A 20,095-nucleotide genomic window follows, 5' to 3' on the forward strand; every position below is an offset into this window, starting at 1 on the left:
CAGCATCGCTCTTTGGAAACAATGCCCCATTTACACTAGATCATCCACAAACCTCTGTCTGAACGTTTTGAGTAGTAGAGTACTTTCTACCAAAGTTCTTAAGAGTTCATCAGGAGACTTGATGGAACACATATGCATGGACGCAAAACAAGCTCATCTTTCACAATATGAACATCCAGAATAAATAAATGGAGCACACCGCTAATAAATAAATTAAATAAATAAATTACACGTGTGATTGAACCTCATCACACAAACTGATTTACATGAATCTGAGTTGTATTATCACACAAAGAAAAATTACTCAGTTGTTTCAAATATTTTTACTACCCTACCCTGGTTTTAAATATGAAACTAAAATGTCCATCGGCACAACACATTTGTGTCACAGTAAAGAAGTCAGGAGTCACGAACCAGTAATTTGTTTCCTACACAGCTGTAACAGTAAAATACAACACAGAAACCTCCACTGATGGCAATGGTGTGGTATGGTATTTCCTGAATACCCTTAGTGCTGATTAACTATGAAGCACATTTTAAATGGACTTAACTCACTAGTGTAGCAACAATAAGATACAAATGGCATAAATCATGCCCAGTAGGAAACACTCCACTAAAAATACCCTAAATAATACATACTGAGGAAAAAGAGGTCGAACAGGAAGTTAAAGATGAATCAGGACCATGTCCGAATACAAATGATTAAATATATTACTGTGTGGTAATATCATTATCCACCATTGCTTATTTAGAATTGTGTTGAAGAGGCTGAAGTCCACCCAAAGTAGCACCAACGTCCCGAACCCTGGCCTCTTGCTCCAGTTTTTCCCGGAGAATCCCAAGGTGTTCCCAGGCCAGAGGTGATAATTATATTCTGCCCCCATCGTCTTTCAGTTGGCTCCATATACCACCGTGTGGGGGTTCCTATCCAGGTCAGAATCACCCCAGCTGTTCTCAACAAAGCTCATCCTGTCCTTGACTATAGGGTGTACGGTTATGAACATACACCAGCTTCTAAACTGACAGATTCACATTGAGGCTCAATCTTCTGCTCCAGCACAACAGACACTATCTGCTTTTCTCAGTCCTGTATGTCAGCAAGACCTCTAGAATACAATCAGCAATCCGCCATTTTCAGGCAGAGCCATCAGGGCTTTGGATTTAGAGGCAGATATTGGAGTTCATGTACAGCAATTTACTCTTTGTAGTATATACTCAAATATACCAAGAAGCAGTTTTATAGTGTGGACAGGTTATTTTTATAACAGTACATAAATCAGTTATTTTTGACTCACTCCGTTTATGTCACAACAGATCCGTCTCCACTAATATGTGACACAGAATGTTTATTTAATGAAAACATACTAGTTAGAATGCACTGCTGAGACATGGGCGAGTTATTAAAAAATATTCACTTTCCACAGAGCTGCCAAAACCCGTGTTTATCTGTCATCCCCCTCGCTGCTCCTCTGAACCTTTTATTTGTAGAGCAGCGCCGTTGTATGCTCTCTGCACTTCAGTGTGAATGCTTTGCCATTTACACAGCAGCAGATGAATGGTGTCAGGCAACAGTGGAGGGGCAACGCTGATCTGTTGACACGCCGAATAAAAATAAAAAATCTTCACTTGCTCCCACAAAGATGTTGTAAATTCAAAAGTTTGGTGAATGTAGCCGGTCCCAGACTGAATACAAAGACTGAACAGAAACACGGTTTCTAGATGTCTCCTAGATCAAAGAGTTTCATTAAGGCGGACATGATTACAGCTTAACTCAAAACACACATTGATTCTACTATTTATTTTCAGTATTATCAGGCTGCTAGATAAAGAGTGAGACCTTTTTTTAAATTTGGTTAACATAATAATCTTCATTTCTTATGAGTTTCTTTCTTTCATAATACAGTAGCCTGTATGATAAAATATTAGAAGATTTAGAAAATAATTAATCTGATATGCCTTTAAAAAAAACACAGCTGTGGTGCTGATGGACTGTTGCAGCAAACTTGTTGAACTGCTGTAGCTTGAGAGTTATCTGCTAATATTTTGCCAGCCACACAAGACACAATCACTCCCTGAACCACCTTCTGCTCTCTGTTGCTCTTTTGTGAAACGGCTCAAGCTCTAGGAGGGTTCAAAGGTCATCTCTGCCAAAACTACAGGGCTAATTCGCAGGTCAAAGGTCACCACAGTTGGACTTGCTAAGAAAAATTATAGCACAATTTTCTCCATCCCCGTGAGAAAATCCACTCCTGGCTGCGACTCTTGTTGGAAAGAATGGGGATCGCAGCATGCATTTCCACATTTTAAGTGAGGGCATGGCCGGTCATTTAATTTGACCTCTGCTGCACGCATTGGTTTAGATGAAAACAGAGGGCTGAAGCTTTTTGATCACATAGCAGCGAAGAAGTGAGCGTGTGATTTGGCTCTAGACAACACACCGGTAATCCTTAAAGTGTAAACTACAGCTAAACTAATGATGAAGCAACAGCTCCATTTAGAAGAATGTTTGTAGCACAGCCAAACTGCACCGGGAGGAGGTTGGAGCTTAATAATGGGTCAGCAAAGTGTCTGACTTTTTAACAGCAGGCTGCCATTTACATCAAGTTTTTCTGTTTAAATTCATCAAATCTAATGGACCACTTGTGTGCGTGTGCGTGTGCGTGTGCGTGTGCGTGTGCGTGTGTCTGTGTCTGTGTCTGTGCAGGCCAGTCTTTTGTAAATACTTTAGTTGAAATTGTTTTATGGCTACTGCTGCTACAGTAGGTGTTTCATATACCAATTATTGGCTTTTTTTATTACATTTATGCTGAAATTCAATACTATATTTCTTCTAAAGGTCATTTGAATATTACATATAAAATCAAAACTCTTGATCTCTTTCAAGTAAACTGAAGCTCTAATGAATATTAACCTAACCTGAGCGTGTACGACATGCTGTAAGCCCCTTATTGTGTCCTCCGCTGTCAGGCTGCTGGAGTCGCTGCTCTTGACACATTTGTGTGTGTCTTCCAGGGGTCAGCCTGCTGGTGCCTCACGGAGCCGTGGATGAAAATATGTCCTGGGAGATGTACATGGTGATCAATCAGGGAGAGGCAAGGTGAGGCCAGAGTTTACTCAAATGTCATTTCAAGCATCTATCCGTCTGTCAGTCTCCCTCTATCTTATCACCCATCTGTCCTGACTCTCCATCCTCCGTCCTCGCTCTCCTGCTTCTCTCTAATTATTTACCGTCTTCTGTTACTTTCATTACAGCTGCAGGGTTTAGTCAGTAGGACCTTCACTTCTCAACACTTTGTTGTCTCACTGAAGCAGATTATAAAGTTACAAGTTTAATGCGCTCTATCATTGGCGGCTTAATTAGCACAGCATTAGATTTAAGCACGTTGATGTCAAAGAAATATGTTTTCCTACTGCTTATTGTCTGCGTTGAGTTGATCTTAATTAGGCCGTGTCTGTTTTTTTATTTTTTTTATTTCGTTCATGCTCCACTAATTCTTTTTTTTATGGAATAAAAAAGCTTTAAAGATAAACTGGAGGCTTTATGGTCTTGAAACACTTAAATACGACAGCAGGCCAGTCCCAACATTCCATGTAATATATACTTGTTCCTTGTTCATAGTTTTCATACGTACTACTCAAACAGCCTTTTGGTTTCACTATGAGTAGTTTTACATGATGTGTTTGATCCGAGATGGGTTCTGTATGATGGACAAATCTTGCAGGAAATAAAGACGACATACTTACTGTAGCTTAGAGGAAAAAAAAAAAGTGTCCCTCTAAAAACGTAGCCATTATGGTTAGTGCTTTTCAGCTTATAAAAACAGTTGCTGCAGGAGCTTTGTCGGGTCTAAAAAAAAAAAAAATCTGGGTAATTCTAGACATGGAGCTTTTAAATTTGTTGTTACAGTTGTTCTCAGAAAGTGCAACCCCAGCTCTGAAAAGGTCCATATCATTAGCTGATGATTGCAATTCTAGCTCTATCCTCTTCAAGTCACATTTGAGAAGCAAAAAAAAAATAAAAATCCATAGCTTTTACAAGTCGGCAGTTTGCCACGGAGAACCACTCAGTTAAAACTGCAGTTATTTTCACAAACAGTTCAGCTCGGTTTAGTCTAATTTATACAGTATATTGCCAAATCGTGGCATAAGACACCTGAGGGTAATTTACATAATAAGGTCAAGACCTTACAGTATTATGAAGAGGAACACAACAGTTCCTCATGAGCAGCGCTGCTGCTTGTGACAGTGGGATAGAAAAACTCTCTTCCCGCACGAACCACACAGAACCAGAGCATCACACTGTTTGTAGCTATTTTTGAGTTTAACTACTAAAACACAATAACAGCTGGTCATAGTCATTTTTAACACATGGTGCTCAGACAGCAGGGATTTGTTGGGGACTATTTTCAGCTGAGGATTAGTGCACATTAATGCACATTTGCTCGAAAAAAAAGTATTTCCAGCATTCCAACTGAACAGTGTGAAAATAAAGTACAGTGTGTGCATTTGCTGTCATGGAACAATGCGCCAACCAGTGCAACATTGTGCCTAGCTATGTGCTTTAAGGGTTTTTTGGTCAAGAATGGAGCTCTGTGGTGCAGAAGAATAAGATAAATAGATTTTGGATGCACAGACAGTACACGGTAATGGGAAAATCCATCTCTACATAAACATATCGCAGTTGTATGGATGGAGCTGCCTGTTCTAGTCGTCACACCTCCCTGTTTGAAAAAAGAAAATACTGTCAGCTCTGTCACAGTGTGCTGTGGGCTCACGAGATGCTCCAGGCCCACTGTCAGCATGGTGAATTTGGTGGCAGGAACCAAACCTGTGGATGATGTTTTGCCACAGTAAATGTTTGGGGAACTATGCGTTTGTGTCATATGTCAATCAGCTGCACCAGGCCCTTCCATTGGTTGTGCCACCTCATATTTGAGACGCAATGTATTACCAAAGTTTTTTGGGGTTTTTTTTTGTTCTTTTTTTTTCCAGTCATTGCCACAACTGGCTTACGGTTACTGGCTTAACTTGTGGTATGTAAAGATGGCTCATACCTACCTTTGCAGTCATTAAAAAATTATACAAATAAATTAGGCAAAATAGTTTTTCTTGTGTTAAATTACTGGTTAAGAACATAAACTATGAACATTTTTCAGTCATTATTGGTATTAAATGAACAAGTTGGTAGCCTCGGTGCACTCAGACATACAGACAGTGACTGTGTGTGACCCTCCCTGTGGCCATCTCCTCGTCTCTGTGTGTTTAGCCCCAGGCCTTGTGACAGATGGGCCCAGCGCTCCCTGCAGGTGTTCTCTAGGTGCCATGATATGGGCGTTCATTTTCAGAAGCCCCTCACAGGTGGCAGTCTGGTCGCTTTGATGTCTCAGCAGCTGTGGAGAAACTCAAGTTCACGGCACACAAGCCCAAGGGGGTCTCTGCGCTACAGTCCTTCATTTAGCCAACTGACACGTAGGAAGCAAAGTCAAACCTCCAATCCTCCAATCCTTTTTTCGTCCTCTTCAGTTTGAGAGTCAATATGTAGTTATGTACTCCAGTTGGTGTCAACAATGTGGCTCTTTGTGGGAGAGAGTCACGACCTGGGAAGCTTGTTTAAATGATGATGAATGCAGTGATGAATGGAGCATGGTGCTCTGATGGGCTTGAAGGCGCAGACGTCTCCTGTAGCTTTTCATCTCGGCAATACGTGCATTATGTATTCTGATCACAGCTAGGTAATGACCCTTGGATGGACTGAGCATCTCTCAGGGGGGCGTTTGCACGTTACTCCCTGCGGAGAGGCACGAGGGTTTCCAGTCTCTTCTGAAGTGTCGCGACTTATTCGCAGCGCTCCATTTGAACAAAGTCACAAAAGAAACGAGACTCCATGAAATGCACGCATTAGCTGGAGAAAGGACAGAGAAGTGGATCGCCTCGGCGGTTCGCTGAAATAATGAGATGCAAACAGCACCAGAAAAAGAGAGTTACGCCTGTCAGAACGTTTTTGTACTTGAGGGCAATTTGAAAGGCAGTCATTTTTCCTTTGAAAGAATTATGAAACACCTTTTTTTTTTCCACTGACCTCAAAGAATTCACAACAGCTCTTTGATCTCAACAGGGTTACAACATACTATACAGTACACTGAAACCCAGGAATGTCTAGCTTTTCTAGCAAATCCTGTTTAGCCACCGTTGCTAAAATGTATAGTGCACATGTAATCCATGACGTCCTTGGAAATCTTTACAAGAAAGTCTAGACCTGCCTTCATCTCCAGTTATGGATTCCTACCTGCCAGCATAAAGCGCCTGGTTTCTCCCACAGGTTTATCCACCTTTGAAACACTTCAAAATATTTCAGGCTCCAACCTGACAGTATTTGGTTTCGGCCACAACGGTGCTTTTCTAGTGCTTATTTTTTCCGTCGCTCTGTGTAAGCTGAGGGCTGTTTACTGTAGACACCCATATTTCTCCCTGTGGTCTGTTGTGCTTGTCATCTCACCAGCTGTCAGTCATTGTCTGGCATCCTGGCAGGCCAGAGGACACACAGGAAAATTGCATCTTTTTCTTTCCTGCTGCAGCGTCCAGCCACAATCCCTGTCCAACCTACTTCTCCACACCATCATGGAGTCACATTAAAGCTTCTTTTTTTTTTTTTTTGTAAAGATGTATTCTTGAAGCTATTCAAAAGCTCATCTAAATCTTTTGAAGGCACAGTTTTGCTTAGCTCAGACATATTTCCTTTTGCCTCTGAGGTTTTGGGAGTGCTTTGTATTGTAAGATAAATCCCTCAACCTATTGAGACAGAAACTGCTTTGTCCTTGTAGAAAGATTTTTAATGATGAAACTAGTTTCCATGTGTGCACTTTATGAAAGAGACCCATTTAAACATTTTGGTCCTTGTATTGTGTTATTTATTGTAGTTTTGATGGTCCTGGTTAACATTTCATTTCATAAATCAGAGGAAAGAACCTCTCAGAAAGTGGTTTTATAGTGTTTGGCTAATAGTGCTAACCTACTTTACATGGCTGTAGGTAGAAATGCACCAGTGTGTAGGTGTGACATGGCTTCCTGCTTGAATGCTTGGCCCTATAGTCAGTCCCACTGCTGCCCACAGTGGCTGACCTAGCTGATGTGTTTTGCAGCAGCTCCCACTTTAAACCGTCAGCTCTCCTCATGGTCCATAGATCTCACGACACAGATCTCTGGATGGACACATCGCTCTGGGTCTCACAACTCCTGTGTATGCCTCCAAGGTGAATTGGAAATACGAGCTGTCTACCTTAAAACCGATGTCGGTGTCAATCTGAAATGTCTGAAGACATCATCTGCAGAATAATGAAGACAGTGACATTCATCCTGTCTGTTTTGCTGTAGGGCTTATGGGGTGTAACACTCTTCTAGGTCACTCTCTGTATTATAGAAGTACTTACGTCATATCACATTATAATTCCATTGTGGTAACACTACCGATAGATAATGTCCATTACATTTTGTACAAGGGCAAACAAAGAACAAAGGCTGCAGGATTTCAATCAACAAACAAAACCACTTCTTTAAAATAAAAAAACAAGTGGGGTTTTTAAAGGTTGCTTTCCTCCTATTCCCTATAGAAACCACTGAAACAAGCCCATAGCCAGCTACCATTCACACATACAGACATCTCTGTCCTTTATGTAAATGCAAATCAGCTTTATTGGCCATGTACAGTATATATTGTATGTACACATACAAGGAATTTCTTCTTTGCATTTAATCCATTGATTTGTACACACAAGGTAGTGTAAACAAGTACACTGGAAGCAGTGGGCAACCATGCAAGGAGCAGATTGGGAAGTTTAGGTGCTGTTGAAGGCATCTCAGCCATAGACAAACAGGGGATTCAAGCCACTGACTTTACGGTCCCAAAGCTACTCTTTAAGGCAATGTTCCACGGCCACATTTATTGATGTTAACAATAAAGAACAGACACTGAAGGGGGATTTCACCATTTAGAAAATCCCAATCAACCACAAGGCACTACAGTTCACCCCTTGTTGGCCGTCTCATTGGTCTCCTGACCACCAACCTAAGGCCCCCTGCCCTTTGTCAAGTCTCGACTTCCAATAATTTTGTTGCAAGGTTAGACGAACAGTAGTAACAGACATAGACATGGTTAGTATTGAAACTTGTAAATTTGATTCTTCAGGAATGGGTAGGGGCCCAACAGTCTATTCTTAATCTGTCTATGGCAGAAAAACACATATTGAAGAAATCATGATAAATAAACAAGATATTCACAATTTGTTTAACACCAGCCTGATGTTGTTGTTGGACCTACTGTACAGTAGCAATAACTAACATTTTTATTTCATGTTTAGGATTCCTGAATCACTGTCTGCTGTATAAAAGCAGAAATAAAATACACTGTAATGCATCAACTTGGCAAAATAAAACAGCGTTTGACAGTTGTACAAGTACTTGAAGCATTTATTCAACTTGTTCAACCGTTTGACATTATTCTTACATATCCGAGTAGCCCTCTCAGCCATAAGTGACCAAATGGCATAGTGAGTTGTTTTAAGTGATTAGCCATGTTGCTTACTGTACACTAATTTTCCCAGTCAAGTGCTTTACAGTACAGCAAGGTCCTGGGACTAAAGATGAAGTGCTATCAGTTGTATTATAAATCAAGGCTCAGTGCCTTGTGATGTTTTTTATTTTAACAGATTGGTGGTTAAGGTGATTGTAAATGTTTTCCACAGCCTCAGTCAGGTACTGTAACTTTGACGATGCTTGAATATTAAGCCTGTTTTGATGAATGTGCAGCAGTAGACACTTTGCCTTTAATAGGATGATCAAAGCAGCAGAACCAAAAGTACATGTCTTTGCTTGATATTGCGGCTATTCACTAAGCTTCACCTCTAGATGACTGTTTGATTAATATATCCATGCACCACATAAGGTGTCGGCGTCAACTTGGAAATGGACAAAAGCACAGTGGGACAAACAGGTGGGAGACTACAAGCAAATAAAGGTGGAGCTAATGGAGCATTCTAATGTGTGCATTTATTAAGCCCGCCGTCTCTGCTCTCGACCCAATCTGCCACTTTGCACGGCTCCCTGGTCCCAGAGGAGTGAGTCATTGATCACTTTAAATAATGCACCTCATCTAGGAACTCAAGAAGCTGCCGTATAGAGCCCTTCATCGTGATGACAAGTGGGACTGAGAAAAGAGACCGCTAGCCTCGAGCGCTTCTTTAAGGCTGCCGCCGGACTCTGGAGCCTGAGCTGCAGGCTACTTAAGGAGCAAGTAATCTGCTCCTTGCCAACACTTTGCATTAAATGTGTGATGAGACTCACCGCTGTTGGCGGAAGGATCGAGGGCTCTCTCAGGACCAGTCAAGAGCAGGGCTGCTGTTGACATAACTGGAAAAAAATGACTGTGATCTTAGAAACATAGGGACGGAGGTGAGGTTCGTATGCAATGAGATGGTACATGCAAGAGCTGATAGTCGTAAAAACAATTGTAAACACCCCCCCACGCCCTCGTTCAAATGCTGAGAGAGTAATTGGGAAGTCTAAAGTGGATGTCAGCATCCAGAAAGAGCATTTACTGTGACTGTTCTAAGAGACAGAAGCAGCCTTTAATTCAGATAAGCTGCCATAACAACTGAGGAGCTTATATAACATGTCTCTTTATGAAAAATACAGAAAAGTTTCCAGGAGTTGGGGGCGGGTGTCTAAAGAACTAAATAAAGTTGTATTTTGGAGGCTGTTAAGGCAATTAAGGCTGTATGAATTACTGCATTTCAAGTAAACAATAAGTGGTTGTGTGGTAAATCATACGCCACTTAAAAGGATCCTTTTATCCAGGAGTAGCACAGTGGCAGCATGTGTTTGTAGCATGGCTGCTCTCAATGGGAAACAAACCCCCAACCACTATGGTGTTGGTGGCATGCTGCACGCAGCAAGCTGCTCAGCTACGTGAGTCAACTCTCAGGCTTTTTTGTCACAGAAAAGTAATGAGAAATCTGTGACCTTCAGAGAGTGGAATGAGTGAGAGAATGTGTAAAAAAAGAATGTGGATGTATATGGTGTGAGCTTTTATTAACTGATGAGAATTTGGACCAGTATTGTTCACGCAGAAGGAAATGTCTTGGAACTTGTTTTTGTGTTTGTAACCACCTTGTCCACTGGTTAATATAAATCCATACCTGAAATCCATTACAGTCAGGTTGTAAACAATCCTCCAAGTTACCTACATTTTATGGTTAAACATTCAAAAAAAAATTACAACCCAAACGTATCACTGCTCAGCTCTGACCAAGTCTTTTGTGCTACCAGACATTGCTACAAACATTTTCGGGATGCTTAATCATTCCGATCCTAGGTCTCAGAATGAAAACCACACCTCATTAAACAAAGGTATACTGCCATGCTACCACCTCTGTGAGGCTGTCAACACAGTGGTGTTTGAGCTAAATCCTAATTGCGTCTTTGTCAGCATTTCTTAATTAATTCAAAGTGCAGCTGACACTGATGGGAATGCCTGTAGATATGCACGTGTTTGAACAAAGAATTCAACTGTGATTAGATTTATTTCCTAAAAAGGATAAAGGTTCACCAAAGTGAACGAGGTTCATCCTCTGGAGATCACAGCCACTTGTGCCATAGTTAGCAGGTGTAAAGAAGCCTGGAAGCCAGCCTGTACCATGCCCACCTACAAAATGCAAAGAGCCGCAGAGCTAATAAAGCTGTTCAGGCAGGTTTTATGTGGTGATGGACAGAAGAGGAACAGCAATGTAGTCATTCACATCATCTGAGTGCCAACAAAATGCCTCTGCTCACATTTTGCTTGTTAATGCTGAACCTAAGTTAAGGTTGAGTAAAACTTTCAATGGAGTGCCTGTCAGTGGTCAGCAGTGATTCCTTCCTTTCCTGCCAAAACTAGGCTGACAGCTCTTTCTATGTGACATGGTACACCTCAAAGAACTCCGTCTAAATGAATCCTGAGCCACGTGTGAGCTTTGCTGTGCGTAAATGAACACTGATGCTCCACTGCTGCCCAAGAAAGAAAACTTTGAGCATGACCATGTTTTAACGTTTAATTTATGAATTTAAATTTTTCATTTTTAGAGGAGAGAACCCAAATGTGTGACGCAGGACAGCAGGTCAAAATCAGAGTCTTTATTTAACAAGTTTGAGGTCATGGAGCAAAACAAACGCTTCAGGCAGGGAGCAGAAATGCTCGGAAGGTTTGACGGCGGGGAGTGCAGTCTGGTAAATGAGAAGTGAACAGCTCCGGTAATTTAAAAAAATAAAAATACAAAAAGATTGGATGATTGGACACAGGTGATGCAATGCACAACAGGAAATAAATGCAATTTGTGATGTATGAGATGAAATTGTGAGAGTAAAACTTCTTCTTCTAAAAGCACTTTAACGTTGTATCAACTGTTAGATTTCAGATGAAAGCATCCAATGATCAGCAAAGACATGCTGGTTAGGTTCATTGGTGATTCTAAATTGGCCGGAGGTGCACATGTGAGTGTGAATGGTTGTCTGTCTCTCTGTGTTAGCCCTGAGATAGACTGGAGACCTGTCCATCGGACTGACTATTGGAGCCCGATGATTTGCTGGGATTGGCTCCAGCCCCCCTGCGACCCTTCACAGGAAAAGCGGTTACACAAGATGAGATGAGATGACATGAATGATGAATTTGTGTTGCTTTTGCACCCATTAGCTCTGTGGTTGTGACTGTGACTATCCTTGCTGTGGTGGTCTCATTGGAATGAATGAATGAGTGAGCTTGTGTAATCTCTGCCTGACTCAGACAGAAATATCTGATCTAAGTTGTAATAAAGAATGATTTAAGATGACAGCAGATTGTGTTTAATCGAACGCTTGTTCGCTAACACATCATTGAGGCGTTCCCCTTCATTGTCAGCCTGATGGGTTAAACCTGTTTTGTGGAGCACTGCACTTTAATGCTACTGTTTCGTACAATGGCTTACTCAATAGAAAATAAATCTTTACAAATCAACCCTCTCATTTCTCTGACTTGTGATGACCGTTGGAGAGCTAGTTTGAGGTGTTATTCTCCTTTGACATCATCCCACCTGCTTTTTCTTTTTTTTTTTTTCCCTCCCTCTAAAACCCGACCGCTGTTGCCGCTGCCACCATCCACAGGCTTGACCTGTTTGTTGTAAGCCGCTTTTAATGAGCACACTCTAACTCGCTGGCAAATCGCAAGGGCTTTTCACCCGTGCTGGAACTAATTCCAACACCCTGGCTGTGTGAAAATACGTTGAACTCTGAAGAAGCAAGGGTCCACGACACTTGGAAGTACAAGTTTTGTTTGCAGCCCACCTCTGTTTCCAATCAGCAGCAGCACAGGCTCATAGAGAGGTGTTGAAAGCAGCCTACTTGTTATTTTTCCCATATTTTGGGTCACAGATATACGGTATAAATAATCCTGTAATGGAATAATTTAGTTTGAGGTTACCATTTAATTTTATGTAGCCATTTTGGGAACAGGCCAATCAACAGACAAACATTAGCACATTTTTATATATTCACTGCAGTCTTTGTGTAGTTTTCTGCTACACAGGTGTCTTTATATTTTGCCATGATGATGGTGATATACACCCACTAACAGACTCACTAGGTAAAAATGCTATCACGGCTCATAAATTGTTCCTTTATTGAAGAATTATAGATGTATTTACATTCTTAAATATATATCTATTTATGTTGTCATATAAATTAAGCTGTTGTTATCCTGTGTCTTGTATTTTATGCCATTTGCTTTTTTTATCCCTTTATTTTCCCAGATTCTGTCTCGTATTTTTATTTCTTTTATTTTAGCTATTCCATGCGTCCAGCCTGTCAACAGTTTCCCTCACCAACTGTGAAATAAACCACTCCATGACCAGATAATGGCCAGCGCGCACGCAGAGAAAGACAATTAGTTTCTTCCTTCCTAACTTCAGACACTTGCCACATTCACACAGCGCAAGTTTGCACTGCAGCCAATGTGTGCAGGAATAATTGTCCTCTCATTCTGGGCATGAAGGCCCACCTAAAGCTAGCTGATTGACAGCGTGGCACAGACGCAACAAAACCAAAAGGGGAAAAAAAACTAATAATAAAGAGATAAAACTACAGATGATACTAAAGACAAAAAATGTTAAATGTAGAAAGTCATGTGAAGATCACAGCCAAGAGTCTTGACAATGCTTAAGGCGTACCATGTAGAGCGTCAGGCACTAAGCTCTCTCACCCTTTTTTGTGAGCATGTAACACATTATGGCTCAAACTGAAAAAAAAAATAAAAATAAAGGAGCAGAAGGGATGAGAGCATTTCCTTTTAACACAGAATGCTTTGTCAGTCTTGCAGCGTAGCATTTTATTGCGTACATACTTAAATGTAAGACGACAGCTGTGCAGGAAGATCCTACCTCCAGTAAAACCGCATTTATGATGCATCTTGAGCAGAAGCAACCATCTAAAGGCACGTTTACAGGACGTCTAACAGAGTCATTCTGCTGACCTGTCTCTGCTGCTTGTATCTGTTCTCTGCAGATCCTTTTCTAGTTTTGTATCTTTTATGATGCATTGCATTTACTGTCTGTGTGTTTAGTGTCCAAACACTGGAAGGCTGTGAAATCCTCCTGGGCCCAGAGGTGACGTATGGTCCTCCAGGCCTGGACCTCTTATGCCCAGTGGCCATGACCATCGCCCATTGTGCCGAGGTGGACGCCGAGAACTGGAACATCCAGCTCAAGAGGAAAACCCAGGACAGCAAATGGGAGGTGAGCGCAGGCCCAGCACATTTCAAATACAGCACAACAGATCAGGATCTCAGCTTGTCTCAGATATACCGCTTGACTTATTTGTAAATGGCTCAATGGCTTTTTTTCGTAGCTAAATGTCAGCAGGCATGAAATCAGGGTTAACACAGCACATTTCCGATATTTTCACTCTATATGTTTGCAGTACAAACCCTGCTACACCTCAACACTTCACACAACAATGCTGAATTGCATGTTTTGATCTCGCCGGCAAACACCAGAAAAGACACATCAGAGCATAGATATCAAAAGTCTAAACAGTACTGATCTCCTGTTATGTCGCCATAATTATTTTTATATTATATGTAAAAAGGACCAGTTTCCCACTGAGCATCTGTTTGACTTCAGATAAGTTACAGTAATAACAGCCAATCTAAGTGAGATCCATCATGGCTGTCTCAGATGATCTGCTGCCATTCTAGGATCTTTATCTAACATACAACTCAATTTCCTGTTCCCGCAGCTCACATCTCTGTAGAATTAGGCACTAACACGAGTATATGAATCCCTCTAGTTATTGTCAGCTGGAGAAAAGCAAGGGCTTTTATATATTTCAGTATATATTTCTGTTTAATAGGAATAGAGCTGAAATCTGTTTTCCAACTGATGCTCCACTTCTGACATACTTCCAGTGAATATTAGAACCACAGCGGAGACATAATGGAGCCATAATGTGGAACACCTGCAAGCTGTGTGCATGGTTCATATGTTAAAGGAATTAGATGTACAGTGTGTTCACCATAATGCTTGTTTAATATGTATGGATGTAAAGATCCGCTGAATATGTCTTTCTATTGAGTTCAGGTTCATTCCTCACGAGGTCCATCTGCTTCTAAATGAGCTTATGCAACCACTGCAGATATCCAACCTGCTGCAGGCTACAGTTCCCCTCCACTCTACAGGGTCTCTTAGTCTATGTTCTCAGGCAAACCTCTCAAGGTTAACAACTTGCTGGAGCATTTAGCAGTTTAAGAGAAGTGTAGGTTTTCTTAGGTTTTATTTAATATTATTTTCTTTGCTTTGCAATATACAGCATTTTCAGCTTGTGTCAAATTGTTTTTTATTCAGTTTGAGGAGTAGCTTGGTGAGTAGTGCACATGTGTAGAGGTTTATTAAGATAAGTTATAGCATAATCTCATTGAAGATGAATGAACAGAGGGAGTTTAATCAACCTCTGTAGTTCTTCTGCCTCAGCCATTTTAATTGCTGTATGAAGCCATTTGTATGCTTGTAATTTTCTGCACAGATGTGTAGTAGCCCTCATCATTCAGCCTCATGACTGATATTTACCTTGTTGTTGATCTAGAGGTCATTGTTTCCCATGATTCTATCATTATATCATACCATACAATAACCGCAGTCATTCTGTTCACTGACCTTTATGTATGTGTTTAATGTGGTAAAACGTGCAGTTAGCCTGCCTGACACGGGTGAATTATGTGTTAACCATAAAAGACTGTCAGGGGTTTGTGTGTGAGCTGATTGATCCGGCCTTATGGTCTCTGTGAGTCCAGAGGGTGACATAAGGCCACATGAAGGCAACGGCACTGGTCCAGCAGGAGGAAAATAAAGAAACAATTACAGCATGTAATGACCAGGAAGAGGCATGGCTGCTGTCAGTCAGTGGGGAGACATGGCAGGGTGGTGGGAGGGTTACAACAAAGGCCGTTAGATGGGGGAAGTATCGATTAGCGGATCAGGAAAAGACATGGAACGGTGAATTTAGACGTGAGGCAATCAGGAGGAGAATCATGGAGATTGCTCCTCAGCTGACCGCGACTCTCCATTTACCTCCACCAACACACACACACACCTAGCACACCATCAACTCTGAACACAACCAAGCAGTGAAACCGTCACTCGTTATTCTGCGTTTCTTGTTAGCTTCGCTCTGATGCTTTGCAACAGGACACATTGTATTTTTCCAGCTCTTTATCTGTGTGTGTGTTTCCATTCCAGCGGTGTCAGGCTTTTATTTCTTTGTTTTCCCCTCCCCTCGGGTGAAGAAGATTGTTTTTTACTGGTCTGGATGAAGTCCCGAGAGCTTAATCCCAAACCCAAACGCATAACAGCCTCCAAACACTGTCGTCACTTTGTATTATTTGCTTGTTTTTTTGAGCTGCAACCAGCTTGATGATAACAAGCTCTGTGGGGAGAGAAGTGGGGGGCATGGAACGTGGGGTTTAATGAAGCCAGGAGCTCATGTAAATGTAAAGCTGATGTAAAGTTTTGGCAAGTCATGTGTGGGTCAGAATAATGAAGAGTGCAGGTTTGCCTCTGGCTGTTGTGGTGGTTGTCAGCGTTAAAAGAGCTTGTTATTTTGACCGGATTTGCCTGCTCTCTACATTGTCTGCTTTTGTCCTGAATAATGCTTCTCTCAGCTACTATAACGAATATTCAAGAGCTACAGCAGGCTCCACGCCCATACTTCAAGCCAAGATGCTGCATAATGAAACTTCATCCAAAATGACTCAACAAAGGTTTCTTTCTGAGAGTGTTTGCAGGTTTGGTTCCACCTGCAACAAGAGTTAAGAGTCTCTCTGGCCCTGTTCTATCATGTTATTTTTAACATAGCCATTTAGTACAAAGCCAGGATCTTGGAGCCCAGAATAGGGGTCAAGAAGTTGCACTTGAACACACTGCAAGGACAGCGAGCAGTGGCCAGCCAGCATATACTTTCTACACCTGTGTAGGAGACCGGGAAACTGGTTGTCTGCCTCTCTGTGTTAGCCCTGCGATAGACTGGAGACCTGTCCAGGGTGTACCCCGCCTCTCGCCCAGTGACAGCTGGGATAGGCTCCAGCACCCCCCCCCCAAACCCTCCAGAGGACAAGCAGTTACAGAAAATGAATGAATGCTAATTTTTGCATCTATTCGAGGACCCTTCAATCACTGTATGAAGCTAACTAAGCAGTGATGTTTTGGGGTCTTTAAAGCGGACAGTGTTATCCTGAGCTAGAGTACAACATTTATCTACACTAAAGCAATCTGTCAGGATTCATAATGGAAATAAAATAATGATGATAATAATAATATGTAACTATAATCACTATTTATTAGGCCACACAATGTGAAAAACGTATATTAGTTTATCTACACTACTTTTCAGAGAACGGTTTTTCAATTACTAAACAGTACTTTTTCAGGAATCTCTTGAGAGTTTCTAAGCACTAAAAGTAAAAGTGAAGATGCTTCCAAAAGTAATGCCATGCATAGTTTTTTATTTTATTATTCTACTAGCTTCACAGAAAGTGCAGAACAAAGAAAAAAAAATCCAATTTTTTTAACACAACCAGTTCTCCGGGTACTGCAAGATGGTTAAGATGCCCCACAGCATGTTGTATTGAATGTGTTGTAGTTCGGAGTGAATTAACTGTTTTCCTGCTATTTGAAGAAAAATCTATATGCGTATCAACCCAAAAAGTCATGCATACAAATTTATTTTAATTATTGATGCCAGTAATAGACCAAACTGCAGGGTACTCACGATTATGCACAACCAAGGACTCACAAAATTTTGATGCATCATGATTTTAGCAACATTGTTTCGCCTTTTGGAAACCACTTTAACTTTGTGTTGCTTTAGAAATGTGTATTCCCAGTAGCTTGGCTCCTTTAGCCCGACTCAGAATTATCACAGCATTTCGGCAAAACCACTGTTTCCACCTCTGATTATGCTCTGGCAAAGATCTGCCGGACCAATCACATCGTTTAGGTGGGTTTTATGCAGGGATGGACAGAAGACTAATAAGGATTCAGTCATACATGTCCTCTAAGCGCCGTGGAGTTGAATTTAATGAAATCCAAATGCCGTGTTACCAGACTCACATTCTGATAAGAATAGAGTCTGACTACTTCAGACAAGGTGCACCTCTGTATAACGCAAAATCATCTGCATACTCAAAAACACACTGGCATGTTTCACTCAGATCACCTTAAATAAACCTCTACATACGGTGGGTCATGCTGAACAGGTTAGAAAGATTGAAACCTGAGTTGACTTTGAGATACCCCAGTCAACCCTAAAGTTGCATTAGAGGGCCCTTCCTTGTGTTTGAGTGGACATCAAATTACAGAAAACAATGTCCAGGTTGACCTCTCCTCCCCCATTATTTATATCGTCATCCATGTCCATTGTCTGCGATGCCACTCAACGCTGCCACAGATTAGAAACCATGGCGACTCTCTGTGGGTCATTCAGTCAGAGATAAATGTCGATTTGAAGGGCCCTTCTACCCCCATCTTGTTTGCTTACAGAAGTCATTGCTTTCTGCCAGTTTGTATTTTACTTCCCCTCCTTTGTGTTTGGCCTCCTGTTTACCTAACCTTGCCTTTTATAAGCATTCCATGTTTGCTATTGTGTGACAAAAAGAAAAAAATAAATGTTTTTCTTTTCAATGTAAGAGGGCAATTTCTCTAGATGGGCTAGTGTTCTGAGCGAGAAAGGGAAAGAGAGCTGAGGGAATATGAACAAATACAAGATTCATGTTGCTTTGAGATTTCACTGTAATATTAAAAGGGCGCAAAGATCCTTAGAGCTTCTTGGTTGGAAATAATGACTTACCACTGAGGTAACCTACAGAGAGAGACGGGGGGAGGGTGCAAAGATGCATAATAAGTGCACATGCAAAGGTCCATTAAAATACTCTGATTTCAGCTCTTCATTAAAATGCACATGACTCACAGAACACTCCCGTCATAGCACAATATTATTCAATGCCGTATTGCAGGGTGTTAAGCCGCGCTTATGAGGATGCAGAAAGCGAGTGCAAAATGCATAAACATAAAGTATTCGCAGGAGTCCCAACACCTGACAGGAATGAACAAAGTGGTAACATTGCATCTCTTTGAGCAGCTCAGAGTCTGGTTATAAAATATGACACGATAAATTGTATTTGCCAACGGAAACTAAATTGGGCCCAGTGCGTTGTGTGTATTTGGCTTTGTGTGTTTTTTTCTTTTTTTTTTCTTTATCCTGATGAGCTGTGATACAATTCTGGCCATGATAATTCATTATTCACTGGGTCTGAATATTGCTCATAAGTCCACTCACCTTATAATGTTAAATTATTCTGTATCTGTGTCTCTCAGAGTCAGATCGCAGAAAGGTCCAAAGCCAGCTCTTAGTCATATCTTGAAGCTCAGCTGAGTGTTGTGATTCATCAGTACTGACCAAATCCTTTTGCATTCATGATAAAGTATTTAAATAGTCAAGTGTCTTCCGAGGAAGAGTCAGGAGAGTTTAAGCAGGAGACCCAAAAAGAGTGATCTAAAAATAAGAGGAAGTTAGTTTTCGTATTCTAGTTTGTTGAATTAGTCTGCTCATATTTAGCAGCAGCAACAGCAGCAGCGGTGGCTGTGACTCACAGCTCATGAAGACGAAGTACATTTCAAAACCAGCCAGATAATTGTAATTTGCGTCAAAACTTGCTTCACTGAGTCATAACTCAGTCCCAGCAAGCTGATGTGATGCATGTATTTTTAGATTCAGTGTCACTTGCACTTCCTGACATATCACATCGTATTCTTTCCAGTGTCCACTGTGAATTCTGCTCACAAATGTAAAGAACTCGCCTGAGAGTCAGTTTCCCTGAGTATTATTATCTGTACAGTCATACTAAGCCAGCTGTTAAAGGTCTAGCTTGTAGGACTTAGGGGAATCTATTCAGCTAAAATTAAAATAGTTTTCATAATAATTTTGTGTTTTCATTAGCTTAGAATGACCCTTTCTATCTACAGAGCAAGCTGGTCCTCTATCACATTGCACCACCATGTTTCTGCAGTAGCCCAGAACAAGTGAATCCTCCTTCCCAGTTTTGAAAGCAGATTGCATTTCACACTGAATAACAAACTTCACAGAAATCCTTCTTTCTATCTCAAACTTGCACTTGCTATATGATTCGGACATACACAATGACTGGATTCAGTGTGCTGCATGATTAAACATTGATTGCACTACCTCATGTTACCTCACTGGGAACCATACACTGAGTGTGGATGAGAGGTGAGATTTCACCTATCCATTTTATTATCTCCAGCAGTATGCTAGCTAACATTGGCCTCAGGGGCTAGAATGTTTATTGTTGCTTGACAACACTGAGAGCCTCACCTTGTGTTTGTAGATTCACTTCTTTGTTACTGACATGATCATCCAGATTTTGTCTGAAATTATGTCTGAAATTAAGCAGTAGTACTCCCAATGGTTCTGCAAACGGTTCCGGAGATTTAAAGGCCGTTACAAACTAAACTGATGGTCACCGGTTTGC

At 41.2% G+C, this 20,095-nt stretch overlaps 1 protein-coding gene across 1 annotated transcript in view; it reads left to right on the forward strand.

The window, feature by feature from the left end:
- The window catches only part of unc5db (unc-5 netrin receptor Db), a 186,965-nt gene that overhangs the window by 147,314 nt on the left and 19,556 nt on the right, over positions 1-20,095 (forward strand). Inside the window, exons 11-12 of the mRNA XM_084552202.1 lie at positions 3,013-3,097; positions 13,619-13,790. Coding sequence (XP_084408328.1) covers positions 3,013-3,097; positions 13,619-13,790 — 257 coding nt within the window. The remainder of the gene's footprint in view (positions 1-3,012; positions 3,098-13,618; positions 13,791-20,095) is intronic.

The sequence above is a fragment of the Chelon labrosus genome (assembly GCF_963514085.1).
Source record: "Chelon labrosus genome assembly, chromosome: 9".
Taxonomy (NCBI): Eukaryota; Metazoa; Chordata; class Actinopteri; order Mugiliformes; family Mugilidae; genus Chelon; species Chelon labrosus.